This window comes from Leucopleurus acutus, assembly GCF_964270905.1.
Source record: "Leucopleurus acutus genome assembly, chromosome: 5".
Lineage (NCBI taxonomy): Eukaryota > Metazoa > Chordata > Mammalia > Artiodactyla > Delphinidae > Leucopleurus > Leucopleurus acutus.
In genome coordinates, this window is record NC_139147.1 from 132,212,136 (window position 1) to 132,232,873 (window position 20,738).

At 43.7% G+C, this 20,738-nt stretch overlaps 1 protein-coding gene across 1 annotated transcript in view; it reads left to right on the forward strand.

Moving 5' to 3' along the window:
* Window positions 1-20,738, forward strand: part of CPNE4 (copine 4) — a gene marked incomplete at its 3' end in the record, with an annotated part of 591,787 nt that overhangs the window by 551,593 nt on the left and 19,456 nt on the right. Inside the window, exons 9-11 of the mRNA XM_082839801.1 lie at window positions 1,394-1,480; window positions 4,239-4,298; window positions 16,336-16,469. Coding sequence (XP_082695927.1) covers window positions 1,394-1,480; window positions 4,239-4,298; window positions 16,336-16,469 — 281 coding nt within the window. The remainder of the gene's footprint in view (window positions 1-1,393; window positions 1,481-4,238; window positions 4,299-16,335; window positions 16,470-20,738) is intronic.

Below are 20,738 nucleotides of genomic sequence, written 5' to 3' on the forward strand. Positions count from 1 at the left end.
AATATTCCCATCATTGTAGAAAGTTCTATTGAGCAGTGCTGCAAAGGGGTCTAGGCTGGAGAATTACATTAATTTTTTTAAAGATTACTCTGGCTACTGTGTAGATAATCAGTTACAGAGAGAGACAAGAGAGTGAGACAGGGAGATCTGTTAGGAGGCTACTACCATAGGCAGGACAGGAGGTCGGCAATCTGGGCTGAGTTCCCCTGGGAAACTTCTCTCTGTTCCAAATGGGACTCACTCTTGCACTTGTGCCTACACATCTGAGGTAGCTGAAATGTTTCTCCACGTGCTCTTTCATCCTCCAGGATACCAGCTTAAGCTAATACATGGTGAAAATGTCCCAGCAGCAAGAGGAGGGCAAGCCCCAGTGCACGGGGCTTGTCAAGCCTCTGCTCATGTCACTTGCTAACGTCCCATCGGTCAAAACAAGTCACCTGACTAAGCTCAGAGTCATTGTGCACTGGGAGGAATGGGTCATTGGCGCCAATGCTGTATCAATCTACCCACTCACATCTGCCTCAGAAATTGCTTCATTTTCAGATACTTCCAACTGTCAGAGTGTGAAAATTTGTCTTCTGAGTAGAAATCCAAGGATCTACTCCCATAGGATAGTAGGCAGGAGCATTCCATGATTCTTGGATGTTTGACTTTGTCAGTAGTCAAGGTGCAGTTGGCTTTGTCCCCTGAAGCCTTCTGTAGGCTGAAAGGGTTGAGATCTGTTCACCCTTTAGCTCCCAGCTACCTCCTCAGTTCTGATTCTACCTCTCACAGAAGCCTCTCTGGCAATCTAATGCGCCACCGTTGTGACTGTGTCAATCCATTATTTTAGTCCTCTGTGAAGTTAAGCAAACTTATCATCATCCCCATCAGCTTCCTGTAGCCAGTATTCAATGTCCCTCAGTTTTCCTACCTCTTAAGTCAATTCCCAGACACTAAGACTCAGCATTTGGGTTACTCAGCTGTGTGTCCCCAGATCTCTCCTTCCCTCTGCTGCTTAATTTGGTCCCATTAATAGCAAGCATTTATAAGTGTCAGGCACTGTTCTAAATGTATTACAAGGGTAAATCATTCAATCCTCACAGTAACCCTATGAGATACCTACAATTACAAGCTCCATTTTACAGAGGAGACATGCAAGACATAGAGGAATCAAGTAATTGGCCAAAGATCACACAGCTGGAAAATGGAGGAGCTGGGATTCAAACCAAGCAGAGTAGTGTCGGAGTCTCCCTCTGCACCACTCCTCCTTACTGCCCCTCCAGATGTGAAGGGATCAGCTAGAGACCATGGGTCAGCCCTCAGGTCCATCTGCAGGTGCCCAGGGGCCTCGTCACGAATGACTCCACTTCTTCCTGAGCTGGCAATCATGCTATAACCTTTCTTGTTTCAGGTGCAGTGGGAGTGCATCAATCCCAAGTACAAAGCCAAGAAGAAGAATTATAAGAACTCGGGCATTGTGATTTTGAATCAGTGCAAGGTATATACATAGCCCCTGTCTTCCAGGGGTATGAAGCTAGGGCTGTCTGGGAGGAAGGTTGTGTGGACAGAAGGAGAGAGTGTCAAAGAGATACTATCTTTTTTAAACAAAAATCAGAAAGTCAAGGTATTAATGGACATACATTGTAAGCATGGATGGTCTTGGAGCTGTGGTAGGCCAATGCCACCATACCCTCCACAAGGACAGTCCTGCCCCCAAAGATAGGAGAGTCCTGGTCTTCCCAGGGCAGCACCAGAGAGAGGTCCCCAGAGGGGGTCACCAACATTTCTAAAGCACCTATTCTGTGCCTATCCCAGTGTTCGTTGCTTTATATGTGACACCTCCGCCATGCCGAGAAGGTACCATGAAAATAAGACAGTGGGGGAAGATTAAAGGGCCTAAAAATTCCTCCCAGAGGGGCTCTAACTTAGCAGAAAATCCCATCTGGGAATAATTTTGCTACTGGTTGAGTACTTACTATGTGAAAATAACTATAATACGTTCTGTTTACTCTTATCACAACCCTGAGATTTCTACTTTCAAATGAGATTGTGTAACCAGTTTGTCACACACATGGTAAGTTTAAGAGCTGAGATTTTAGTCTCCGTCTGTCTGACTCCATGACATAAGACTTACGTGCCATCCAGTTTCTCTCTCTATATATCAGGTCCCTTCACTCAGAGTTGGCCTTTCCTGGCTGCCAGGAGCTGCAGGAACTCATCCTTACATAACAAGAGAGTAAAGGAAAAGACTGATGGGTCTGGCTTAGGTTACATGCCCACCCCTTGAACCAATCACTGGAACTAGGAGATAATGCTTATGATTGGCCATCTGGGGGTCACTGTTTTAATAATGGCTTTTTTTCTGTATTTTATGATGCTTTGACATCTTGGGGCCTTGCATACTGAGGAGGAACTGCCCCTCCCAGAGTTACCTAATTCCTAAAGGTAGCAATCAACTTGCCTGTGAGCCTGTCTTTGACATGCAGACCAATCCATCCAGAGCCTATACCCCCAGCCACCCCCTTTCCTGAACTCTCACACACCAAGACAATATTCCGCCTGCCCTGTATCAGCCCAGAGCCAGGTTTCAGATAATTAGAGACCATCCCTATCACCCAGAGCCTCGTAAGTTACTCAAACTATTGAATCCTAAACCTGCTTAACTCCTTACCTTGCTTCATGCATTCCTTCCCACAAAAACCATGATAAAGATTTTTGCCTGTGCTTTCCCCTCATTCCTCTTGCCTCCTGACTGAACCTAGTGCTTCCCCGTGTGGCCCCCTTGTGTGGCAGGACATTCCTCCTGTCCCTTGGGGAGCTGTGAGTAACAAACTCTTCTTTCAAAGGCAGTCGTCTCTCGTCATCTTACCTACCTGTACAGACCAAATCCTGGTACATTCAGAATAGACCTGTGACCATCCCTGTGCCCATAGCAGCAGGAGAAAAGAAGATCCAGATGAGCCAGTTCAACTATCCATCTCTGTAAGGTGATTGTGCACATATCTGTTTTGATCTAAGAGTTCGGCACTCAAAGGCCATGGCGATCGAACTCATTTTTTTGGTGTACAGACAGTAGTAGGGTACCCCAACTATCAGGCAAAGCATCGCCATAAGGAAGCCAGGAGCAGGCACTATTCAGGGAGCCCAGTAAATGTCAGCCCTGAGACAAGTCTGCCAATAGATGTGTGCCACCTGGAGGTGGTGCCTGGAAACACTACCATGGGGTTTTATGGGTCAGTCTCTGAGAAGCTGCCCTGAGCGTCAGATGGAGTCTGAGAAGTGAGGGTCAAAAATCAGCTAGTAGTTGTCCTGGTAAAAGGATCCAGATTGTGAGCTCAGGGGCTGCAGGTACCATGCCTGTTTCTCACATCCCTGTATCCCTAGCATCCAGTGCATGGTGGGGGCTTAATAAATCCTTGTTAAATAAATAAGTAGATGAATGTCACCAAGACTCAAGCATCAGAATCATAATGAAGCAGAAATTAAGACTAGAAATCAGTAAGGTATGTGAGAACACAGATGCCAGGGGTTGGGAAAAAAGCAGGGACCCTGCTGACTTCCAGCCTAGAGGTTGAAAGGATGAACTGTGCTGTCAAGACCGCCATCATCTGAGTTCCACCTCCATCATCTTAGCCTCAATTTCCTCTTCTATAAAATGGGCACAATAATAACAATAGCATCACCTTCACAGGCTTGTTCTAAGAATTAAATGAGGTAATGTATGTCAAGTGCTTGGCATACAGTAAGTTCTCAATAAATGTTAATACTTGTTGCTCATGGCATGGGAGGAATCTCACTAGCTGGCAGCTGGCAGTAAAGACCTTCTCAGGTAATTGTGATCTTGAAGCTGCCCATCTTGATTACTGTGGTATTAGGAATGTTACCAGAACTGGGACTTAGACATGGGCAGCGAGACTGAAGCCAAGTATGAGACTTCATTCATTTCAAACCAGTGGTGACCCTTGAAAACACAGTATTAGTCTCACCCCAGAGGCAGAGGCTGATTAAAATCATGTGTAAACCAAAAGAGAGGGTAGCAGGGGATGGATGGCTGCAGCCCTCACAGGCCCATCTAAATTCAGCATTGCTTTCTTTCTTTCCTTTCATGGAACAAAATCAGCTGACCCATCTTTTTCCCACAGATCTTTCTCTGCTTTTTCCTCTACGTCAGCATAACCCCAAAGTGTAGGCCTCTAATCTATAGGTATACAGATCATACTGTTCCTAATACAGTTTCCTCTCCTCCTCCTGTGCAGATCCACAAGATGCATTCTTTCTTGGACTACATCATGGGTGGCTGCCAAATCCAGTTTACAGTGAGTTGTTTCCATATTTGTCCTTATTCAGGAGTAAGGTTGGGGAGTGGTGCTGGGTGTGGGGCACGAGGAGACAAAAGTCTGTTAAGACCCTGGGTCAGCTTTGCTCACGTCTCACCGCTGAAATATCATACAGTAACATGTTTTTACAAGGAGGTCATAATTCTGTTTTCCTCAGTGAGTATGGTTTTCAGCGTCATGTCAGGAAATTCCTGCCATTCAACCTCAAGTGGTTCGGGCAACCAGCCTAATGCTTTCCGTTCTTTCCATGACTACATGAGGCAGGAGGCAGTGGGTGGGCTGCCAGGTCCCATCACTGCGTGAAAAGGGTGGGAAGGAAGTGAGCCGTGCTTGCGCATCCCACTGGACAACTGCAGACGTCTTGGTTGTGTTCGTGTGGCCAGACCACGAGCATCCATGTCATGTCCAATGGTCGGTGCCAAGAGTAAGCCATCCAAATGGTTCATCAGTCAATGAGAAAGAGAATTCCAAAAGATTGGGGAACCAGTCTTGCAAGGTTGAAAAATAGAATGAGTGAGTGGATTGAGGATCACCTCCTACATGGAATATGTGAGCCCATGGGATTTGCACACTCCTAATACAGATTGGAGGGTCGGGGTGGACTGGGTCTTTTTTAAGTGCCTGGGTGGGCCAAGATTGTGAGTCCATCTGCCCTGGAACAATTTGCTTTCAGTGGCTTCATGTTCAAAATCCTACTAAGTTTAGGCAGACATGACCTGCAGAAAGAGAATACCCAGATGACAAGGAATAGATCTGCTAAAACCTATGGGAAATCAACGTGGATGTAAACAAGAGGAATCCAATTTGTGCAGCATTTGTTCCTCATCTTACAAAAGTGTACTCTTGAAACTCAGCCCTGTTTAGCTCCCTAGACAGGCTCAGTCATGTGAGGAAGGCAAGGAAATTGGTTTGAGCCCAAGAAAGTAGACAGGAGCAATGTATTCCTGAAACTAGGGATAGTGGTGCCCAAAGGACTAGAAGGGGGTTCCCCGAGGGGTTGAGATAAGGCATCTCCCTAGATAGAGGCTTGTCCTCTGCTATAACCTCAGAGGGGTCTACCTATGTCCTGCCTAAGCTCAGGCCATTGTTCATTTGCCCCTGAATGCTTACAGGAGTTAATTATAAATTTTGGTCATTTCTTTGAAGTCTAAGTTTCTCTAAAGACACACCCACACAGCACCCACCCCTTCCCCCCCTCCTCCCCCCCCCCCCGCCTTATACACACAGGCATGTTTAGAAGGTAGCAAACATGTGCATTGTGGGCGCACACCCCTGCCTCCAGCTGTCCTGGGCAAATGGAGGTAGAGGAGTCAGCAGTGTCACAGAGGAGATAGTGTCACATGATCTTAGGCAAAGGAATGATGCAGAAAACTATTTATAGATTCTTCAAGGGAAAGCTCTATCAATTTGGGTCTGTTTTAGATTCTATAGATCCCATGCTTTTGAACAGCTCTATATTCAACCTTCAGGGGCTTGCTTTGCCCTTGGAGTTGGGCTACAAAGAATTGGCCCCAGGGAAAACTGAAGTTTGACCCCAGAATGTTTCCAGCTCTACACCCTGACTCATGAAGGGGAGGGGAGGGGAGATCGTGTGGCCCACCTGACAGGAGGATTGCTCTCCTGGCTTTGTTTTCCCCTCCTTCTCACTTTTGCTGATGCTCCCAGCCGGAAGGGACCACCTCAGTGGTTCTCACTACCACCTTCCCAGCCCCGGCTTCTCAGCCATCCAGTGTCCACGGATCGACCTGCGGGAGATCTGGAGTGAGTCTGGAGCAAGGCATGTGAACAGGGGGAGCATGTGCAGATAAATACCGAGGAGACCAGACCATCAGCAGTGCCTGCAACAAAGCCCTTCCTCCTGGAGGGCTCCAGGCCAAGGATGCAGGAGAAGGTTGCTAGGTGTTCTATTTTGAGCTTTCTATTAAAGAAAACATAGCAGCCACCTCATTGTCATTTTCCTCTAAAATTAAGTCAGCTTTCCCATTATTAATTTCTTATTACTCAAGCAGTGCTATCTAATGTAAATGGCAAGCTGTAATACAAACTATTAATAACAAATAACATGTCTTAATAAATTTGGTATTTATTATATACCCAATCATTTTATTGAGGCCATCTAGAAAGATGAAGGGAATGTGGCAGAGGGATGAGAAATGAGAAGAGGGCTTCCTGGCGTAGAGACAGGCAGAGCAGAGGGAGGGAGGAACGAGGTTCTGTTGCAGTCACCCCACCCCTGAGCTCTCCAGAGTTGAAATCTCCCACTGGCGCAGAGGATGGCCCGAGATTCCTAAGCAGGCCCCGGAGCTTCAGCCAGGATGAGCCTCCGTCTCCCTGGAGACAGACCTTCAGGAGCCAGCAGTGGAATACAGTTCTGCATGTTTCCTCCCCTCCTCACGCTTCTCGGCCCTGCCCCTGTGCCCAGGAGGCCTTCCTCTTCGGGTGCATCAGCCGGGCTCTCCTGCTCATGGATTTTGGTTGGATTTGACCAATGGTAGGCAGCAGCCAGAGGTCAAACAATAGGAGGAGAATGAAGTTGGGGCACTTCTTCCCCACTCTCTACCCCCCAGGTTGCTGTTTGGCAGTGACCACATTCCTCTACAGAAGGACACAGTTCCCTTCAGATGTCCTGCCCTGCAAACACTACTCTTACTCGGTTCTACTAACTGCCCCTCTTGACCCTTTCTACTCAGCCTCCCTTAACATTTTAGAATTGTCCTTTTATTAAATTCTTCTCAATCATCCCTTTTGAGTGGACCATTTGCTTCCTGTCAAGACTCAGCCCAATACACACTACAAACAGTGGTGAGAAGAAAGCTTTTGCACCTTCCACTGATGCCTGGAGCTCCTGGTTTCACCTTAAGAATATCAAGAGCAGAGCACCTTTCCCTTCAGGTAGTAGGCGGATATAAATTGCTCAGAATACTTCTGTTGAATGGTGGTGGATCAAAGCCTAAATCTTCAAGAAGAGATAAGGTTTAGGGAAAAGAAGAAATTGGATAAATAAATGTGATACTATGTTTTTGCTTTAAAAAGCACCCCTGTGAACTTAAATATTTATGCATCCATATATTCTAATGATAAATACTGAAACCTTACTTGGGTTAATGTGAATATGCAGGATATATTTAGGGATTGTTGGGGAAATGGTTTAGATTGAGAATTTGAAGGGCCTTGAATTTTGAGGTAATTAGGTGGATGTGGGAATGTTCAGAAGACTCTTGGGCAGGACTCGGGAGCAATCAGGCACATGCTTTAGGGAAGTAAATCTGGGAGGTCTTCATGAAAGGGACTCTGAAAGAAGACATTAAAACCCACTGTAGCCGTCCTGGCGATGGGTAGTAAGAGGTAACTAGAGGGGCAGCAGTAGGAAGGGGCACTGTGGAAAGAGAGTCTACTAGCCCTGACTTATGATACAGGAGGAGACAAAAGGCACAGGAGAATGATGAGTCCAGGATGACTCAAATCTTTTGTGCCTGAAGACAAAGCATGGCAGTCCCATTCACAGAAATATGGAAATCAACAGGAGCTGCCAGACAACAAGATGAACTTCCTCATGGTTGTGGTGGAAGTATTTTCAGGTATCCCAGTGGAGATAGCATTTATAAGTATGGACCTCAGTTTCAGGAGAGAGGTGGAAACTGCACATACATGCATCTGGAGGAGATGGCTAAAGAGAAAAATACAGAAAGACTGGGGGCCTGGTGACAGAATATTGTGGAAGATCTGCATTTGTCAGCAGGGGAGAGAGGGGCAAACAGTAAAGAGATGCCAGAGGGGGAGGTCCCAGAGGAGGCAGTTACTCAGATGATCAGGAGGAAGTGTTACAGGATCGGGGCAATAATCTCATATGCTAAAGAGAAGATAGAAGGTGAAGAATGAAAAATGGTGACTGGGCCATGTGATGAGTAGGCACAAATCATCTTCAGAAGAGCAACTTCAGCAGAATGAGACAGGAGACCCAGGAGGTGGGGTGTAACATACGATGAGGAGGTGAACACAGTGGGTGTGACTACTCGTTCAAGAAGGCCGACAGTGAAGGGAAGGCAAGAGGTGGAAAGGAGAGTGGCAACCTGAGGATGAGAAGAGGGGAGTTTTAGGCTATGAAATAAGCAGAGAAGGCCCCAGGGAGGGAAGGACATAAAGGATGCTAAAAAAAGCCCCAGTCGATGATTCTTCCTCTTTTTTTGTCACATGGACCATTTGAAATCTGATACAAGATCTATATCCTCTCACTGGAAAGTGCACACACCCAATTCTGCACACCATTTCAGGATGTCAAGGGCACCCCCGAGGACAACCTTTGTTCCTTGTGTGAATCTTTAAGTTGTAAGGACTCCGGAGCAACAGTCGTGTTGTGGTCTTGGAGGACCTGAGCAGAGGTGAAGCAGAGACTTGAGGGAGAGAGATTGGGTTCTATGTGTTTGGCACATGGCACAGCAGCTAAAAGGAAAACCAGATACCAGAATTTCATATACAAAATACACAACTACAGACAACAGAGATGAGGCCGACTCCATAAGATATTTGAAGAGGAAATGATAGAAGAATTCAATGTTTCTTTTGAAAGTTATTGCCTTTCCAGATGCAAAAAAATGTTCATTGTAAAATGAATTTTCACAGAAACAGGTTGTAAGCAACACAAATGTCCAACAATAAGGTAATAGCTATATAAATCGCAGTTTCTCATTTAGGTGGACTATGATAAAGCCATTTTAAGTGGTAATTATAATGATTGGTAATAACATGAGAATATGTTTATGTCATAGTGTTAAGTGAAGAAAAAAAGAACATAAAGCAAAGCTACCCTATGATTACAACTATGTTAAATGTTTATATATAATTATATTGTATGTTTTATATATAAATTTTAAAAATATTTTGGATATATATATTGTATATAACTAAAAAGAAAAAATATGACTTACCAGACTAGTAGAATCCTGAGTGGTCATTTTTTTCTTATTATATTCAGTTGGCCCTTTTTATTATTTGTAATTTTTTTAAAATTAAAGAGGGTATTGGGCTTCCCTGGTGGCGCAGTGGTTGGGAATCGCCTGCCAATGCAGGGGACACGGGTTCGAGCCCTGGTCTGGGAAGATCCCACATGCCGCGGAGCAACTGGGCCCGTGCGCCACAACTACTGAGTCTACACTCTAGAGCCCACAAGTCACAGCTGCTGAGCCTGGGTGCCACAACTGCTGAAGCCCGCGTGCCTGGAGCCCGTGCTCTGCAGCAAGAGAGGCCACCGCAATGAGAAGCCCGCGCACCACAAGGAAGAGTAGCCCCTGCTCGCGGCAACTAGAGAAAGCCCACGCGCAGCAACAAAGACTAAACACAGCCAAAAATAAATAAATAACTTAAAAAAATTAAAGAGGGTATTGCTTTCCTTTATCTCTGATTGTATAGTCTACATTTTAATAATATAATATGATATAATATAATAAGCTGAATGTGGCTTCTCCCAGATTAACCTTGAAGCCTAAGAAAAGAGCACCTCTTAAAGGTCCTCTCATGTCATCTTTTCTGACCCTAACACACTTGAGACATCCTATGCCCAAGCTGTGTCTCAGTTTAAGTTTTAAATCCTGATTTTATATCCCAGACTAAACACTGACGGATTCTGGTGTAGAACCCTGAGAAATGAGGATGAGTCCTGGGATGAAGAGGAGAGTGCTTTGCACTTTCCAGGAAATGAACCAAGTGACCTCTGGGGTTTTTCCCATCTGGCCTAGGTTCTTATTTCTTTGCCTGCTATAGGGTTTTGAGGAAACAGAAAAGCACAATAATTAAACCTATTATTTAAGAAATAGTCCAGACTAAAGAGTATCTCCACCTATAAGTCTTGTTTTATAGGTCCAAATTGTATACAAATCTAAAAAACAAACAAAAAAAGCTGCCCTATAGCAGGTGATATCACAAAGGTTGCAGAGAGATTGGGCAGCTAACCAGAGATGGGTTCACAGCAGCTTTCCCCAGAAAACATCTGGGAGGTTCTCAAAGGGCGCATTTTTTCGCCGGCAGGGAAGGGATATGAGGCCTGGGCTCGTTTCAGGTAAGAAGCTAAAAATGTCCAAGGAAGGATACTCATCTTTAGCATCCAGCCTTTTCTGGAAGCAGTTCCCCACACTAGGGACTTGGCAGCATGGAGGAAGCAAGCATTTTGCTTTCTTACTTTACAAAGTTTTGCAAAACTGCTCATGGCTCTGCTTAATGAAGAGCGAGACCTCCTGGGCAGAAGGGGAAACAAAGGAGGCCTGTTCCTGGGCTGCCTGCTGGGAAGATGGGAGCGCACAGCAGAACTGCAGGCTTTCCTGAATGCTTCATAGCAGAAGATGAAAACGGCAGCTCTGCAAGCCCGCCACATTAAGGAAGCCAGGAGCCGGGAGCCTCCTCCGCAAACTGGCATTTTTCGGTCATTTTCTTGCTTTTATTTCTCAACTTAATCCCATCTTTCACGGCCTCCCTGTTGCTTTTTAAAATAAACCTAACCTTTCTCTCTGTTCTCTTTGCACTCATGCTAACTTAAAGAGCGCAGAGAATTCTTAGTAGAAGGCCACCTCCTGAAGACAGAGATTTTATCTCCAGCCTCATCAAGGAGACCAGAAACCATCAGTTGCCAGGAAAGAAAAAAAATCTTTTAGCTGCCTTGTACCTGAGACTGTCCATTTACTGTCTAGTCAAATGATAAAATGTTTTTATGAGCAGTGGGAATTACAGAAAGTAGTAGGTGATAAAGGTCATTGGTTTATTTCCTTTTTCATCAGGTAATTTTTAAGTTCACACCCTTCCCCAAAGTTACATCAGCATCTTCTGAGCTGGAATAGCCTCTGGGGTTGTCACAAACATGGGGGCCATCCCCATGGGAAGAGTGGAAACCCTAGAGGCCTGCCTGCAGAAAAAAAGCAGTTTCCATTGGGCATGTTTGTATGTCCCTACAGGACCACCAGGAACAGGCAGCACAATACCGCCTTCTAACCTTGAACTTCAGGTTGTCCCACTACATAATCTCCTCCATCCCCAAGGAGATCTGGCCGCTTCCTTTCCCTACCTGGCATCCAACTTCACAATCAGTCACCGAATCCTATTTGTTTTCTATGCTTAATATCTTCAATCACAATCCTCTTCTCACCACCATCTCTGCCCCACCCTAGTTTGTTAAGCGTAAGGGAATTATTCCAAGCCTGAGGATGAAGAGTTGATAGAAATGAAAAGATATACCAGCACTGGGACCAGAGTGAAGAAAGAGAGGCACCTAGGATGCAAAATTTAAGGAGGCATCACTCTCAGATCATGCAAGTGTAGGGTCAGCTCAGATGAGTGCCTTCCTGAGCTTACGCCCTAGTCACCTCTCTTACTTTACCCTAATCCCAGCCCTATGATTTTTTAAAAATTTTAGTATAGATTGTTGCCAAAATCTGTTAAGCTCATCCAGATGTTACATCCACTTCTCCCCATACCACAGGTACTCATCCAGGTGATACACCTGGGCTCAGATGCTGCCACTTGGTGCCTGCATGCTTGGAGTATCTTGCCTATGCCTGGGAAGACAAGATGTTCAATTATGTTGCTTGAGTTGCCATTTTTCTTTATGGAGGTTTTTCCCTCTGTTCTTTATATTATCTGATTTCATTCTCTGGTTTTACATCAAGACACCAGCATATTTTTTGTCATCACAGGATACCCTTGCCAATCAGGTAATCAACACATGGTACAGGTTGCCAGTTGCAGTGTTAAGAAACACTGGTAGATTGGGATGCTCCATGAAGAGGGGAATCATAAACACAAGTGAGGGGAGCCACAGGTACTCATTATTAATAATAAAATATTAAACCTGCCAGTGATTTACAATACTTGCAATGATATTAATAAATCAGAGCAGAATCAAGGTTGTCTCCATAATAACATCCTTGCATCCTCTAGAATTTTCTACAGCTCTAAAGTGCTTTCCTCAGTGGAAGAGAAAGAGGTGGCTTTACTTCTAGCCTTCCCAGCACTATTTTTACCTTCTAAACACTATGTACACATGTGAGGTGCCATGATCTCTTAAGTGTGTCTCATCAGAACAAAAAGGCAGAGAATGGTGGGTGTGTGTTGGAGCTTAGTACATCCAAGAGTCCCTGAGATGTTTGATTTCTCCAAACACTGTCTCTCAGGTACCTCTCGAGTGTCCTCCTTGGAGAAGTTTTCCAGGGATTGTCTGCATGTATCTGGACCTCTGTCTGGTTGGGGCCCCATGGGTGAGATCTGGAATGCTTTACACCTCCTTCTCGTTCACAAAATGCATGTAGGCTCTCCAGCACCACTCCTGCCGCCTCAACTAGCTTTTCACCACAGTTCATGTTGTCTTCCTCTCTTTTCTTCAGTGGCTTGGCTTTCACCTTCAGGATGAAATCTATCTCAGAAGATACTGGATTTCACTGGTCCTTTTAGGTCACCCCCAGTCGTCCTCAGTAACCCATTCTCCCACTGTTTCAGTTTTTTTTCTTTTTAAATGTTTTTTTTTCTTTTAATGTTTTTAGTGAAGTGTAGTTGATTTGCAATGTTGTATTAATTTTTGCTACATAATAAAGTGATTCAGTTATACATATACATACTTTCTTTTTCACATTTTTTTCCATTATGGTTTACCATAGGATATTGAATATAGTTCCCTGTGCTCTACAGTAGGACTTTGTTGTTTATCCATTCTGTTTTTTTTATTTTATTGAAGTATACTTGATTATACTGTATGATATCACTTATATGTGGAATCTAAAATACAATACAAATCAACATATCTGCAAAACAAAAACACTCACAGACATAGGTGGGGGGGTAAGGGAGGGGAGGAATGGGAGTCTGGGATTAGCAGAGGCAAACTATTATTATATATAGAATGGATATATAACAAGGTCCTACTGTATAACACAGAGAACTATATTTTCAATATCCTGTGACAAACCACAATGGAAAATATATGAAAAAAAATATATGTATAACTGAGTCACTTTGCTGTACAGAAGAAATTAACTCCCACTGTTCTTCATACACACACACGCACACACACACACATATACACACACTTTAGTTGCTGTTTTCCTACCTTTTGCAGTTGCTTTGGTCATAAAGTGTTGTTCATTCAAGGTATTTCTTCTCTCCTAAATTACTGTAGTTGCCTCCTGGTTAATATCCCTACCTCCAGGCCAAATCTCCTCATCCTTCATAAGAATAAAACATGCCCACGAGATGTCTGGACATCCCAGTCACAGACTTACTCATTCTCTTGGGTATATAATGATATGATGAAGGAGCAGAGTCTTTGGAACCATATAGACTTGGGTTTAAACCCAGCTCCATCCCCTATGACTTTGTGACCTTCATCACCTTTGAGCATCAGATTCATCAATAAAAAGGAATAATAATCTCTACCTCCCAGAGTTTTTATGAGAATGAAATAACACAATGCCTGTAAAGCTGCCAGTACAGGTGTCTGACACACAGTAGGGTTTCAACAGAGGTTACCCCTCCCTTCCTCCCTTTTTTGTCCAAAGTAAGGGCATCTAAGCATTGGGGGAATACTCATATGACCTTTTTTGAAACACTTAGTATTATATTAGCGTTTTATCAGTTTGTACTCCCTTATTGAAAACATCTGGAGGTTCTGAAAATAGAATTTGAATCCTGCTTAAATTTATTTTCAACATAGTCCTGTGGAGGGGTGAGGAAGAAAAGGGGAAAATTCAGTGATGAAAGAATAACTTTACAAAGGGACAAAAGAGAGGTTGTTAGTGAATTACTGTTAGTCAATGCTTTTTCTCTTCCAGTTACTTTGATTTGATTGCAGGCTTACAATATAAGATGAGGTGACATTTTTTTTCCATCAATGTTACTGAGTCTGGTCTTTCAGAAGCAGACACAGAGCACATAGCCCCTTTCCTCTGTCCTTCCAGAACTAGCATCCCACCTTAAATCCAATGAGATATTCCAGTGGTTTGTTATAATGGAATTTTGTCAAATGTTATGCAAATAGCATTTGTCATTCACAAGATCATAAGAGAAAATAGAGCCTTTCTATCATCAGTCAGCCAGTGAATGGATTCTGTTGAGCTGGGTGCACCATGAACATTCCTTTCTTTCCCTACAACTCCTTTCATTTTAATCCCTCTCTCCCCACTCTCCACCTCCAAGATTAAGCATTTCTTTGGAGAGGTGTTTGCTAGGTTAACTTTCATTGAATTGGTGATGATATTAGAAATCAGAAGAATACACCTTCCCATTTTAGCACCACCCCCAGGTTAAAGAATTTTGTTGTTGTTGTTAAGAAGTGTCCTGTGTGGGACTTCCCTGGTTGTCCAGTGGTTAAGAATCCACCTTCCAATGCAGGGGATACAGGTTCCATCCCTGATGGAGAACTAAGATCCCACATGCCTCAGGGCAACCAAGCCTGCACACCACAACTACTAGCTCATGCGCTCTGGAGCCCACACGCCACAACTAGAGAGAAGCCTGCACACTGCAACAAAGACCCAACACAGCCAAAATTTTTTAAAAAATTGTCCTGTGGGTCAACTTTTATTTAGATGATGATGATGTAGGGGGTCAGGAAAAACTTAAGTTCAAAGATAATGCCCACTAGGTGGCCAGACAGAGGTTTCTTTTCTCTACTTGCCACTGACAATGCTGTAGACTTCAGGCATCTTCTCTGTTGTGGGTGGGTTTTTACATGAATGAGCCTTACACAGAGCTGCTTCTGGCAGAAATTTTATTATAACCACTTCAGCATCTCTCTCTGCAACTGGTCACTCATGAAAATAGTGGCTTTGTTATACAGACCACATCTTTAACACAGAATTTAGTTTTGAGGGAGTTTAGCTAGGTCTCAGAGATGGAATCGTCCTCCCCGGAGAGCACTAAGGACTCTTCTTAGTGAATTACAATATTCCACCCTTACCCTTGCTGCCTGGTGACGTCGTGGATCAGATTCTGGGTTTTCTAACCTGGACGTCAATCTCAAGTTCTGTTTTGGACAAGGAGAAAAGAGGGCATAGGGGAGAGGGAGGTTGAAGACTATAGAAATGGCCTCAACCAAATTAATAACTAGTTTTTTTTACTGAAGTATAGTTGATTCACAATGTTGTGTAATTTCTGCTGTACAGCAAAGTGACCCAGTTATACATATATATATACATTATTTTTATATATTCTTTTCCATTATGATTTATCACAAGATATTGAATATAGTTCCCTGTGCTATACAATAGGACCTTGTTGTTGATCTATCCTATATATAATAGTTTACATCTACTAAACCTAAACTCCCACTCCATCCCTCCCTGACACCCCTTCACCCTTGGCAACCACAGGTCTGTTCTCTATGTCTATGAGTCTGTTTCATAGATAAGTTCATTTGTGTCATATTTTAGATTCCACATGTAAGTGATATCCTATGGTATTTGTTTTTCTCTTTCTGACTTACTTCACTTAGTATGATCATCTCTAGTTGCATCCATGTTGCTGCAAATGGCATTATTTCATTTGTTTTTATGGTTGAATAGTATTCCATTGTATATATGTACCACATCTTCTTTATCCATTCATCTGCGGATGGACATTTAGGTTGTTTCCACGTCTTGGCTATGGTGAATAGTGCTGCTATGAACATAGGGGTGTATGTATCTTTTTAGAATAGAGTTTGTCTGGATATATGTCCAGGAGTGGGACTGCTAGGTCATATGGTAATTCAATTTTGAGTTTTTTGAGGAACCTCCATACTGTTTTCCATACTGGGTGCACCAATTTACATTCCCACCAACAGTGCAGGAGGGTTCCCTTTTCTCCACATCCTCTCCATTATTTGAATAACTAGTTTTTAAAGCTGATGAATTTCTTCTCTAACTCTGCTTACTGGCAGGTGTGTAACATACTGCTTCCCCCCCCACACACACACCAGCTGTGTCTCTCTCAGGGCTAATCACAATTCCTATGAAATATGTTCATTTTAAATCAAATCCACCCATTTGCCTATCTTCTCTTCCAGGTAGCTATAGATTTCACGGCTTCGAATGGGGACCCCAGGAACAGCTGTTCCCTGCACTACATCCACCCCTACCAGCCCAATGAGTACCTGAAGGCCTTGGTAGCTGTGGGGGAGATTTGCCAAGACTATGACAGGTATGAGACTCCCCATCTCTGTGGGTTCCTGTGGCCCTTGCCTGACCCTGGGCCAAAGAATGGAAATGAAGTTATGCTGAGGCTCATGAGAGGACAGAATAAAGCTTTGTCCCAAATGTGTTATCCTCTCCACACCTAGAGAAACTGAGTTCATGCCAAGCCTACACTGACCACCAAAACAATCCTTTCTTAGCTTTCTTCTCTTACTTGGCTGGCAGGACCACGGGATAGCGATTTTGGTTTCCCTTTTATAGTTTCAGTATGTGCCTTGCTACTCAAAGTTTGGTGCATGGACCAGCAGCATAACATCACCTAGGAACTTCATCAAGTCCCACTTGAGAATTTGAATCAGCATCTGCATTGTGACAAGATTCCCAGATGATTCATGTGCACTTTGGAGTTTGGGAAGCACTGGTTTATTAGACACTATTCTATCTGATCCTCACATTAAACATTCTGTCATGGGTGTTGTTTAACAGAAGAGGAAAACTGTGCAGGGAGGTGAAGTGATCTGTGCTCTGCTCCACACCCAGGGGCAGGATTTAAACCCAGATCCAGCTCATTCCACAGTGTAAGCTCGTAATAGTGGGGTTGCATGGACCTCAAAAGCTGTTGGTAACTTTAACAGAAGATGTGTGTGTGCCCACGACAGTGTGTGTATGTGTTTGTAAGTCTGTATAGAAAACACGATTTTGAGATCAGATCAGTATTACATTTATTTTTACTTGATAATGAATATTGACCTTGCCCACCAAGAGAATTCCCTGTAAGAAATGATTTACATAAATTACATTGAACTGAATTTATTCTGCCTTTCCAGTATTTCCAGATTGAGGTGAAGTTGTTCACATGTTTGATCAAGAAGGCTCTTTGAAGTAGAACCAGTGTAAATATAAATATGGGTAAATCTCAGTTGACAGCCTGGTATGATTGTAATATAGGGCTAGTTAGTAATGAGCAGCAACTAATTGACCTATTAAACCAGAAAAATAAAGAAAGTGACTCTGTCCTCCGGTTTCAGGGAGATTTCATGGAATAGCCTGATTTCTGTTCTTTCTAGTCTCATAATTGGTTATAAACCATGATAACCTGATACCCAGGCACCACAGGGAGTGACACAACCTAGTGACCAGAAAGTGCAGAGAAACCAAAAGGACAGGTAATAGGAAAGCTTCCAGCAGTGGACTTCCCACTGGCGAGTCTCTGGATTCATACTGTTCATCACCAATAACTCAGATGGGTGTGTGGCCAGTTGGGGATGAATGAACAGGTACAGTCAAATCAGACAACTCTAAACACAAGGCCCCTGCTAACACTTCCTCTTTTCCACATTTGGAACAGAGGGCAATAATAACATTTTTAATTACCTTGTTGAAATGATACTTGTACTTAACCTTGAAATATTGTCTGTGAAGACAGCTTGAATCTCAGCTCTGATTTCTTTAGGCCCCAATTCGGGGAGGTTCTTAGAGAGGCTCGTGTCATATGGAGACTTCTACCAAGGAGGGAAAAGATGGGCATATTGCATCCTCACTGTCAGAAACTTCTCCAAACATCCCCAAAACAACAAAACAGTAATTCTCTCCTTTCTCTCTCTCTCACTCTCACATACACACACACACACACACACACACACACACACACACACACACACACATACGCACACATGTGTCCATATGAGAGAAGAAGGAAGAGAGGGAACATCTTCTGGATTCTTAATAACTTTTGAATGTTGAAATTCTCATAAAAGAGGTAAAGTAGGTAAAAGCACTTAATACAACACAATAGCTGCTTAGTAATAAAGTTGACTCTGCAAGGCACAAGGCAGTGTAATAATGAATTCCAAAGAGGAGATTTGGTGAGCTGGCCAGAAATTAAGATGCTGACACCCAGAGCCCTTGCTGCGGTTCTGCAGCAGATTTACTGGACAAGCTGCAGAACTTCTGTTTCCTGATTACCTTGCATGAAAGATGCAGATACAACAGTCAGAGGGACCTGCACATCTTTTAGAGCTGTTATCCCTTTATAACGTGAGCCAGACAAAGCCTGGGGAGGATTTTGTATTCCCTCAAAAATACAGATTCATTCTAAAAGTAAGAGATGACACTTTTGGGGTTACATGAAGAATCATCGCAAATGATTCTTTTAAAAATTTAAAAATAAAATACCAAAGTTGTCAGCCCCAACTGGCCAAGAAAAACAGGTTTCTTCAGCTCAGTGGAGCTTTTATATTTTTCATATAAAAAAGGCACCTCAGCATTGAAATGGGCACACTAATGGCTTCTGGAAAACTGACAAGGTTCCACTGCTTCTCCTCTGTGTGGGTGGAAAGACAATAGACAGGAAGTCAGGACGTTTCAAGTTGGGGTTTTGGAATTAATTTATTCTTGCATCAAAGTCAGTGAGGTTGTTGCTCAAAAAGAAACACTTCAATAAAAACTGACAGAAGGCGCCATTCCCCCTCCTGCAGCAACAGGGAGGTTTTTAATCCCCAAGAGGCTTGGAAATTCCTCCCAGCCTCTGACAGCCAAGGGTTTTCTTCCTGCCTTGTACAGTCACTGTTCACGGGTCAGGATGAGCTGATCCGTGAAGCTGAACAGCTTGAGAGACGCGTGAAGCTCGGAGTTCTCAGGGTGGCCTTGAGGGGAGACCAGACTCAGGTCCTGAGCCTGGAAGGCAGCCCTGCCAGCCCATTTTCTATGCACCTCTGAGAGAGAGACCCCTGCCCTCTCTCTCCTCCAGCTCCCCAAGAGCGTGCGCTCACAAGCTCATCTGTTCCCGGTTGGTTGTAGCCCTTCCCCAGCTCCTACGAACAACCTGGTCTCTTTAGGCTGCTCAAGTCCAAGATGGTATCCACTCCTTGGGCTCAGCAGAGATGTGAGTCTCTGACCACGTGCCATGTCCCTCATAGAAAGGCTGGTCTAGCTGCTACCAAGAGAGTATAAATACGGTACATTGCTCGCAAATACAGACTGATGTTTAATAGGCTTGGCCACCCCAGAATAATGCAGGGGTACTGGAAACCACTGAGGCAGGCGTCTCCTCTGAGGTGTGCTCAGAGCAGTGCAGAGGCAAGGTTAGAACTGACACAGGCATGTTTGAGTGCAGAAGGTTGGGTTAGAAGTCGGAAGGCAGGGTCACATTACAGCGCTACCTTTTCCACTCTGCCAACACTAATCCATTGTTCTCAACCTTGGCTCCACATTGGAACCACTCAGGAAGCCTTAAAACAAGCTGGTACCTGGGCCCTACCCCCAGACACCCTGATTTAATTAGTCTGGTGCACATCCTGAGGATCAGGATTTTTAATTCCAATGGGCATCCAGGATTGAGACCCAGAGTTAAATTGGGAGAGATAGGTGAGATGGAGCAGCTGAGGACCTGCTGGGTGCCAGGCCCCTCATGCAGTGCTGTAAAGGCACAGAGAGATTAATAAGCATGGTTTCCCCTCACGTCGGTCACAGTCTCATGGGAGAGAAAGGCACATAAATGAATCACAGCCCTACATGGCCTATGTAAGGATGGGGACGCATGAGGAAGGAAGGATTAACTCTATCCTTTGTGAGAAGAGAGATTGACAGTCAAGGAGGGCCTCCTGGGGGTGGTGAGTTCTGCTAATTCTGTTATTTGTTGATATTAGCACATTATTCTGAATCATTAGACCAGACCAACCTCCTATGAAGGGCAGAGTCAACAGGGTCCTGGTGACAGGGGGGCCTGGGTTCAGATCCCAGCTCGGCTCTCTTTATTCTCCTGATGTTATACTGGGCCTTGTTTCCTTGACTGCAAATGAAAGATTTATCTAACTTCCCCTGCAGAGTGGTTGTAAGGATTAGATACAAAAGTTTTGCCTTTTGTACATACTTGATAAGTGATAGAGGCTATTTTCTTTAATACTCTTACACAAAAGGGAAAAGGACTATAGTGTCAGACTTAAAAGTCATTTTGGACTAATGACCTTTAAAATTTTTTGGCTCACATACTCGTAAAAAGAGTGTTAAAACATATAGCCCTCACACACTTTTGCATTGAAATCTAACATTTTCCATCAAGAGTTTAGATAGTGACAAAGAATGAAAATTCTAGTGTAATGTAAATATGGACATTTAAAAATAAAACTCTTACCTAACTCTTGCAAATGCATCCAGCAGAATCTAAATGCCATAGCTATTTGATACCTACCATCGTCCATTTAAAAAATGCGCGAACAATTTCATCAGTTTGAGCTGAGAATTTTGTTTCTTCTTTTTCATGAGCTCATATTTACAT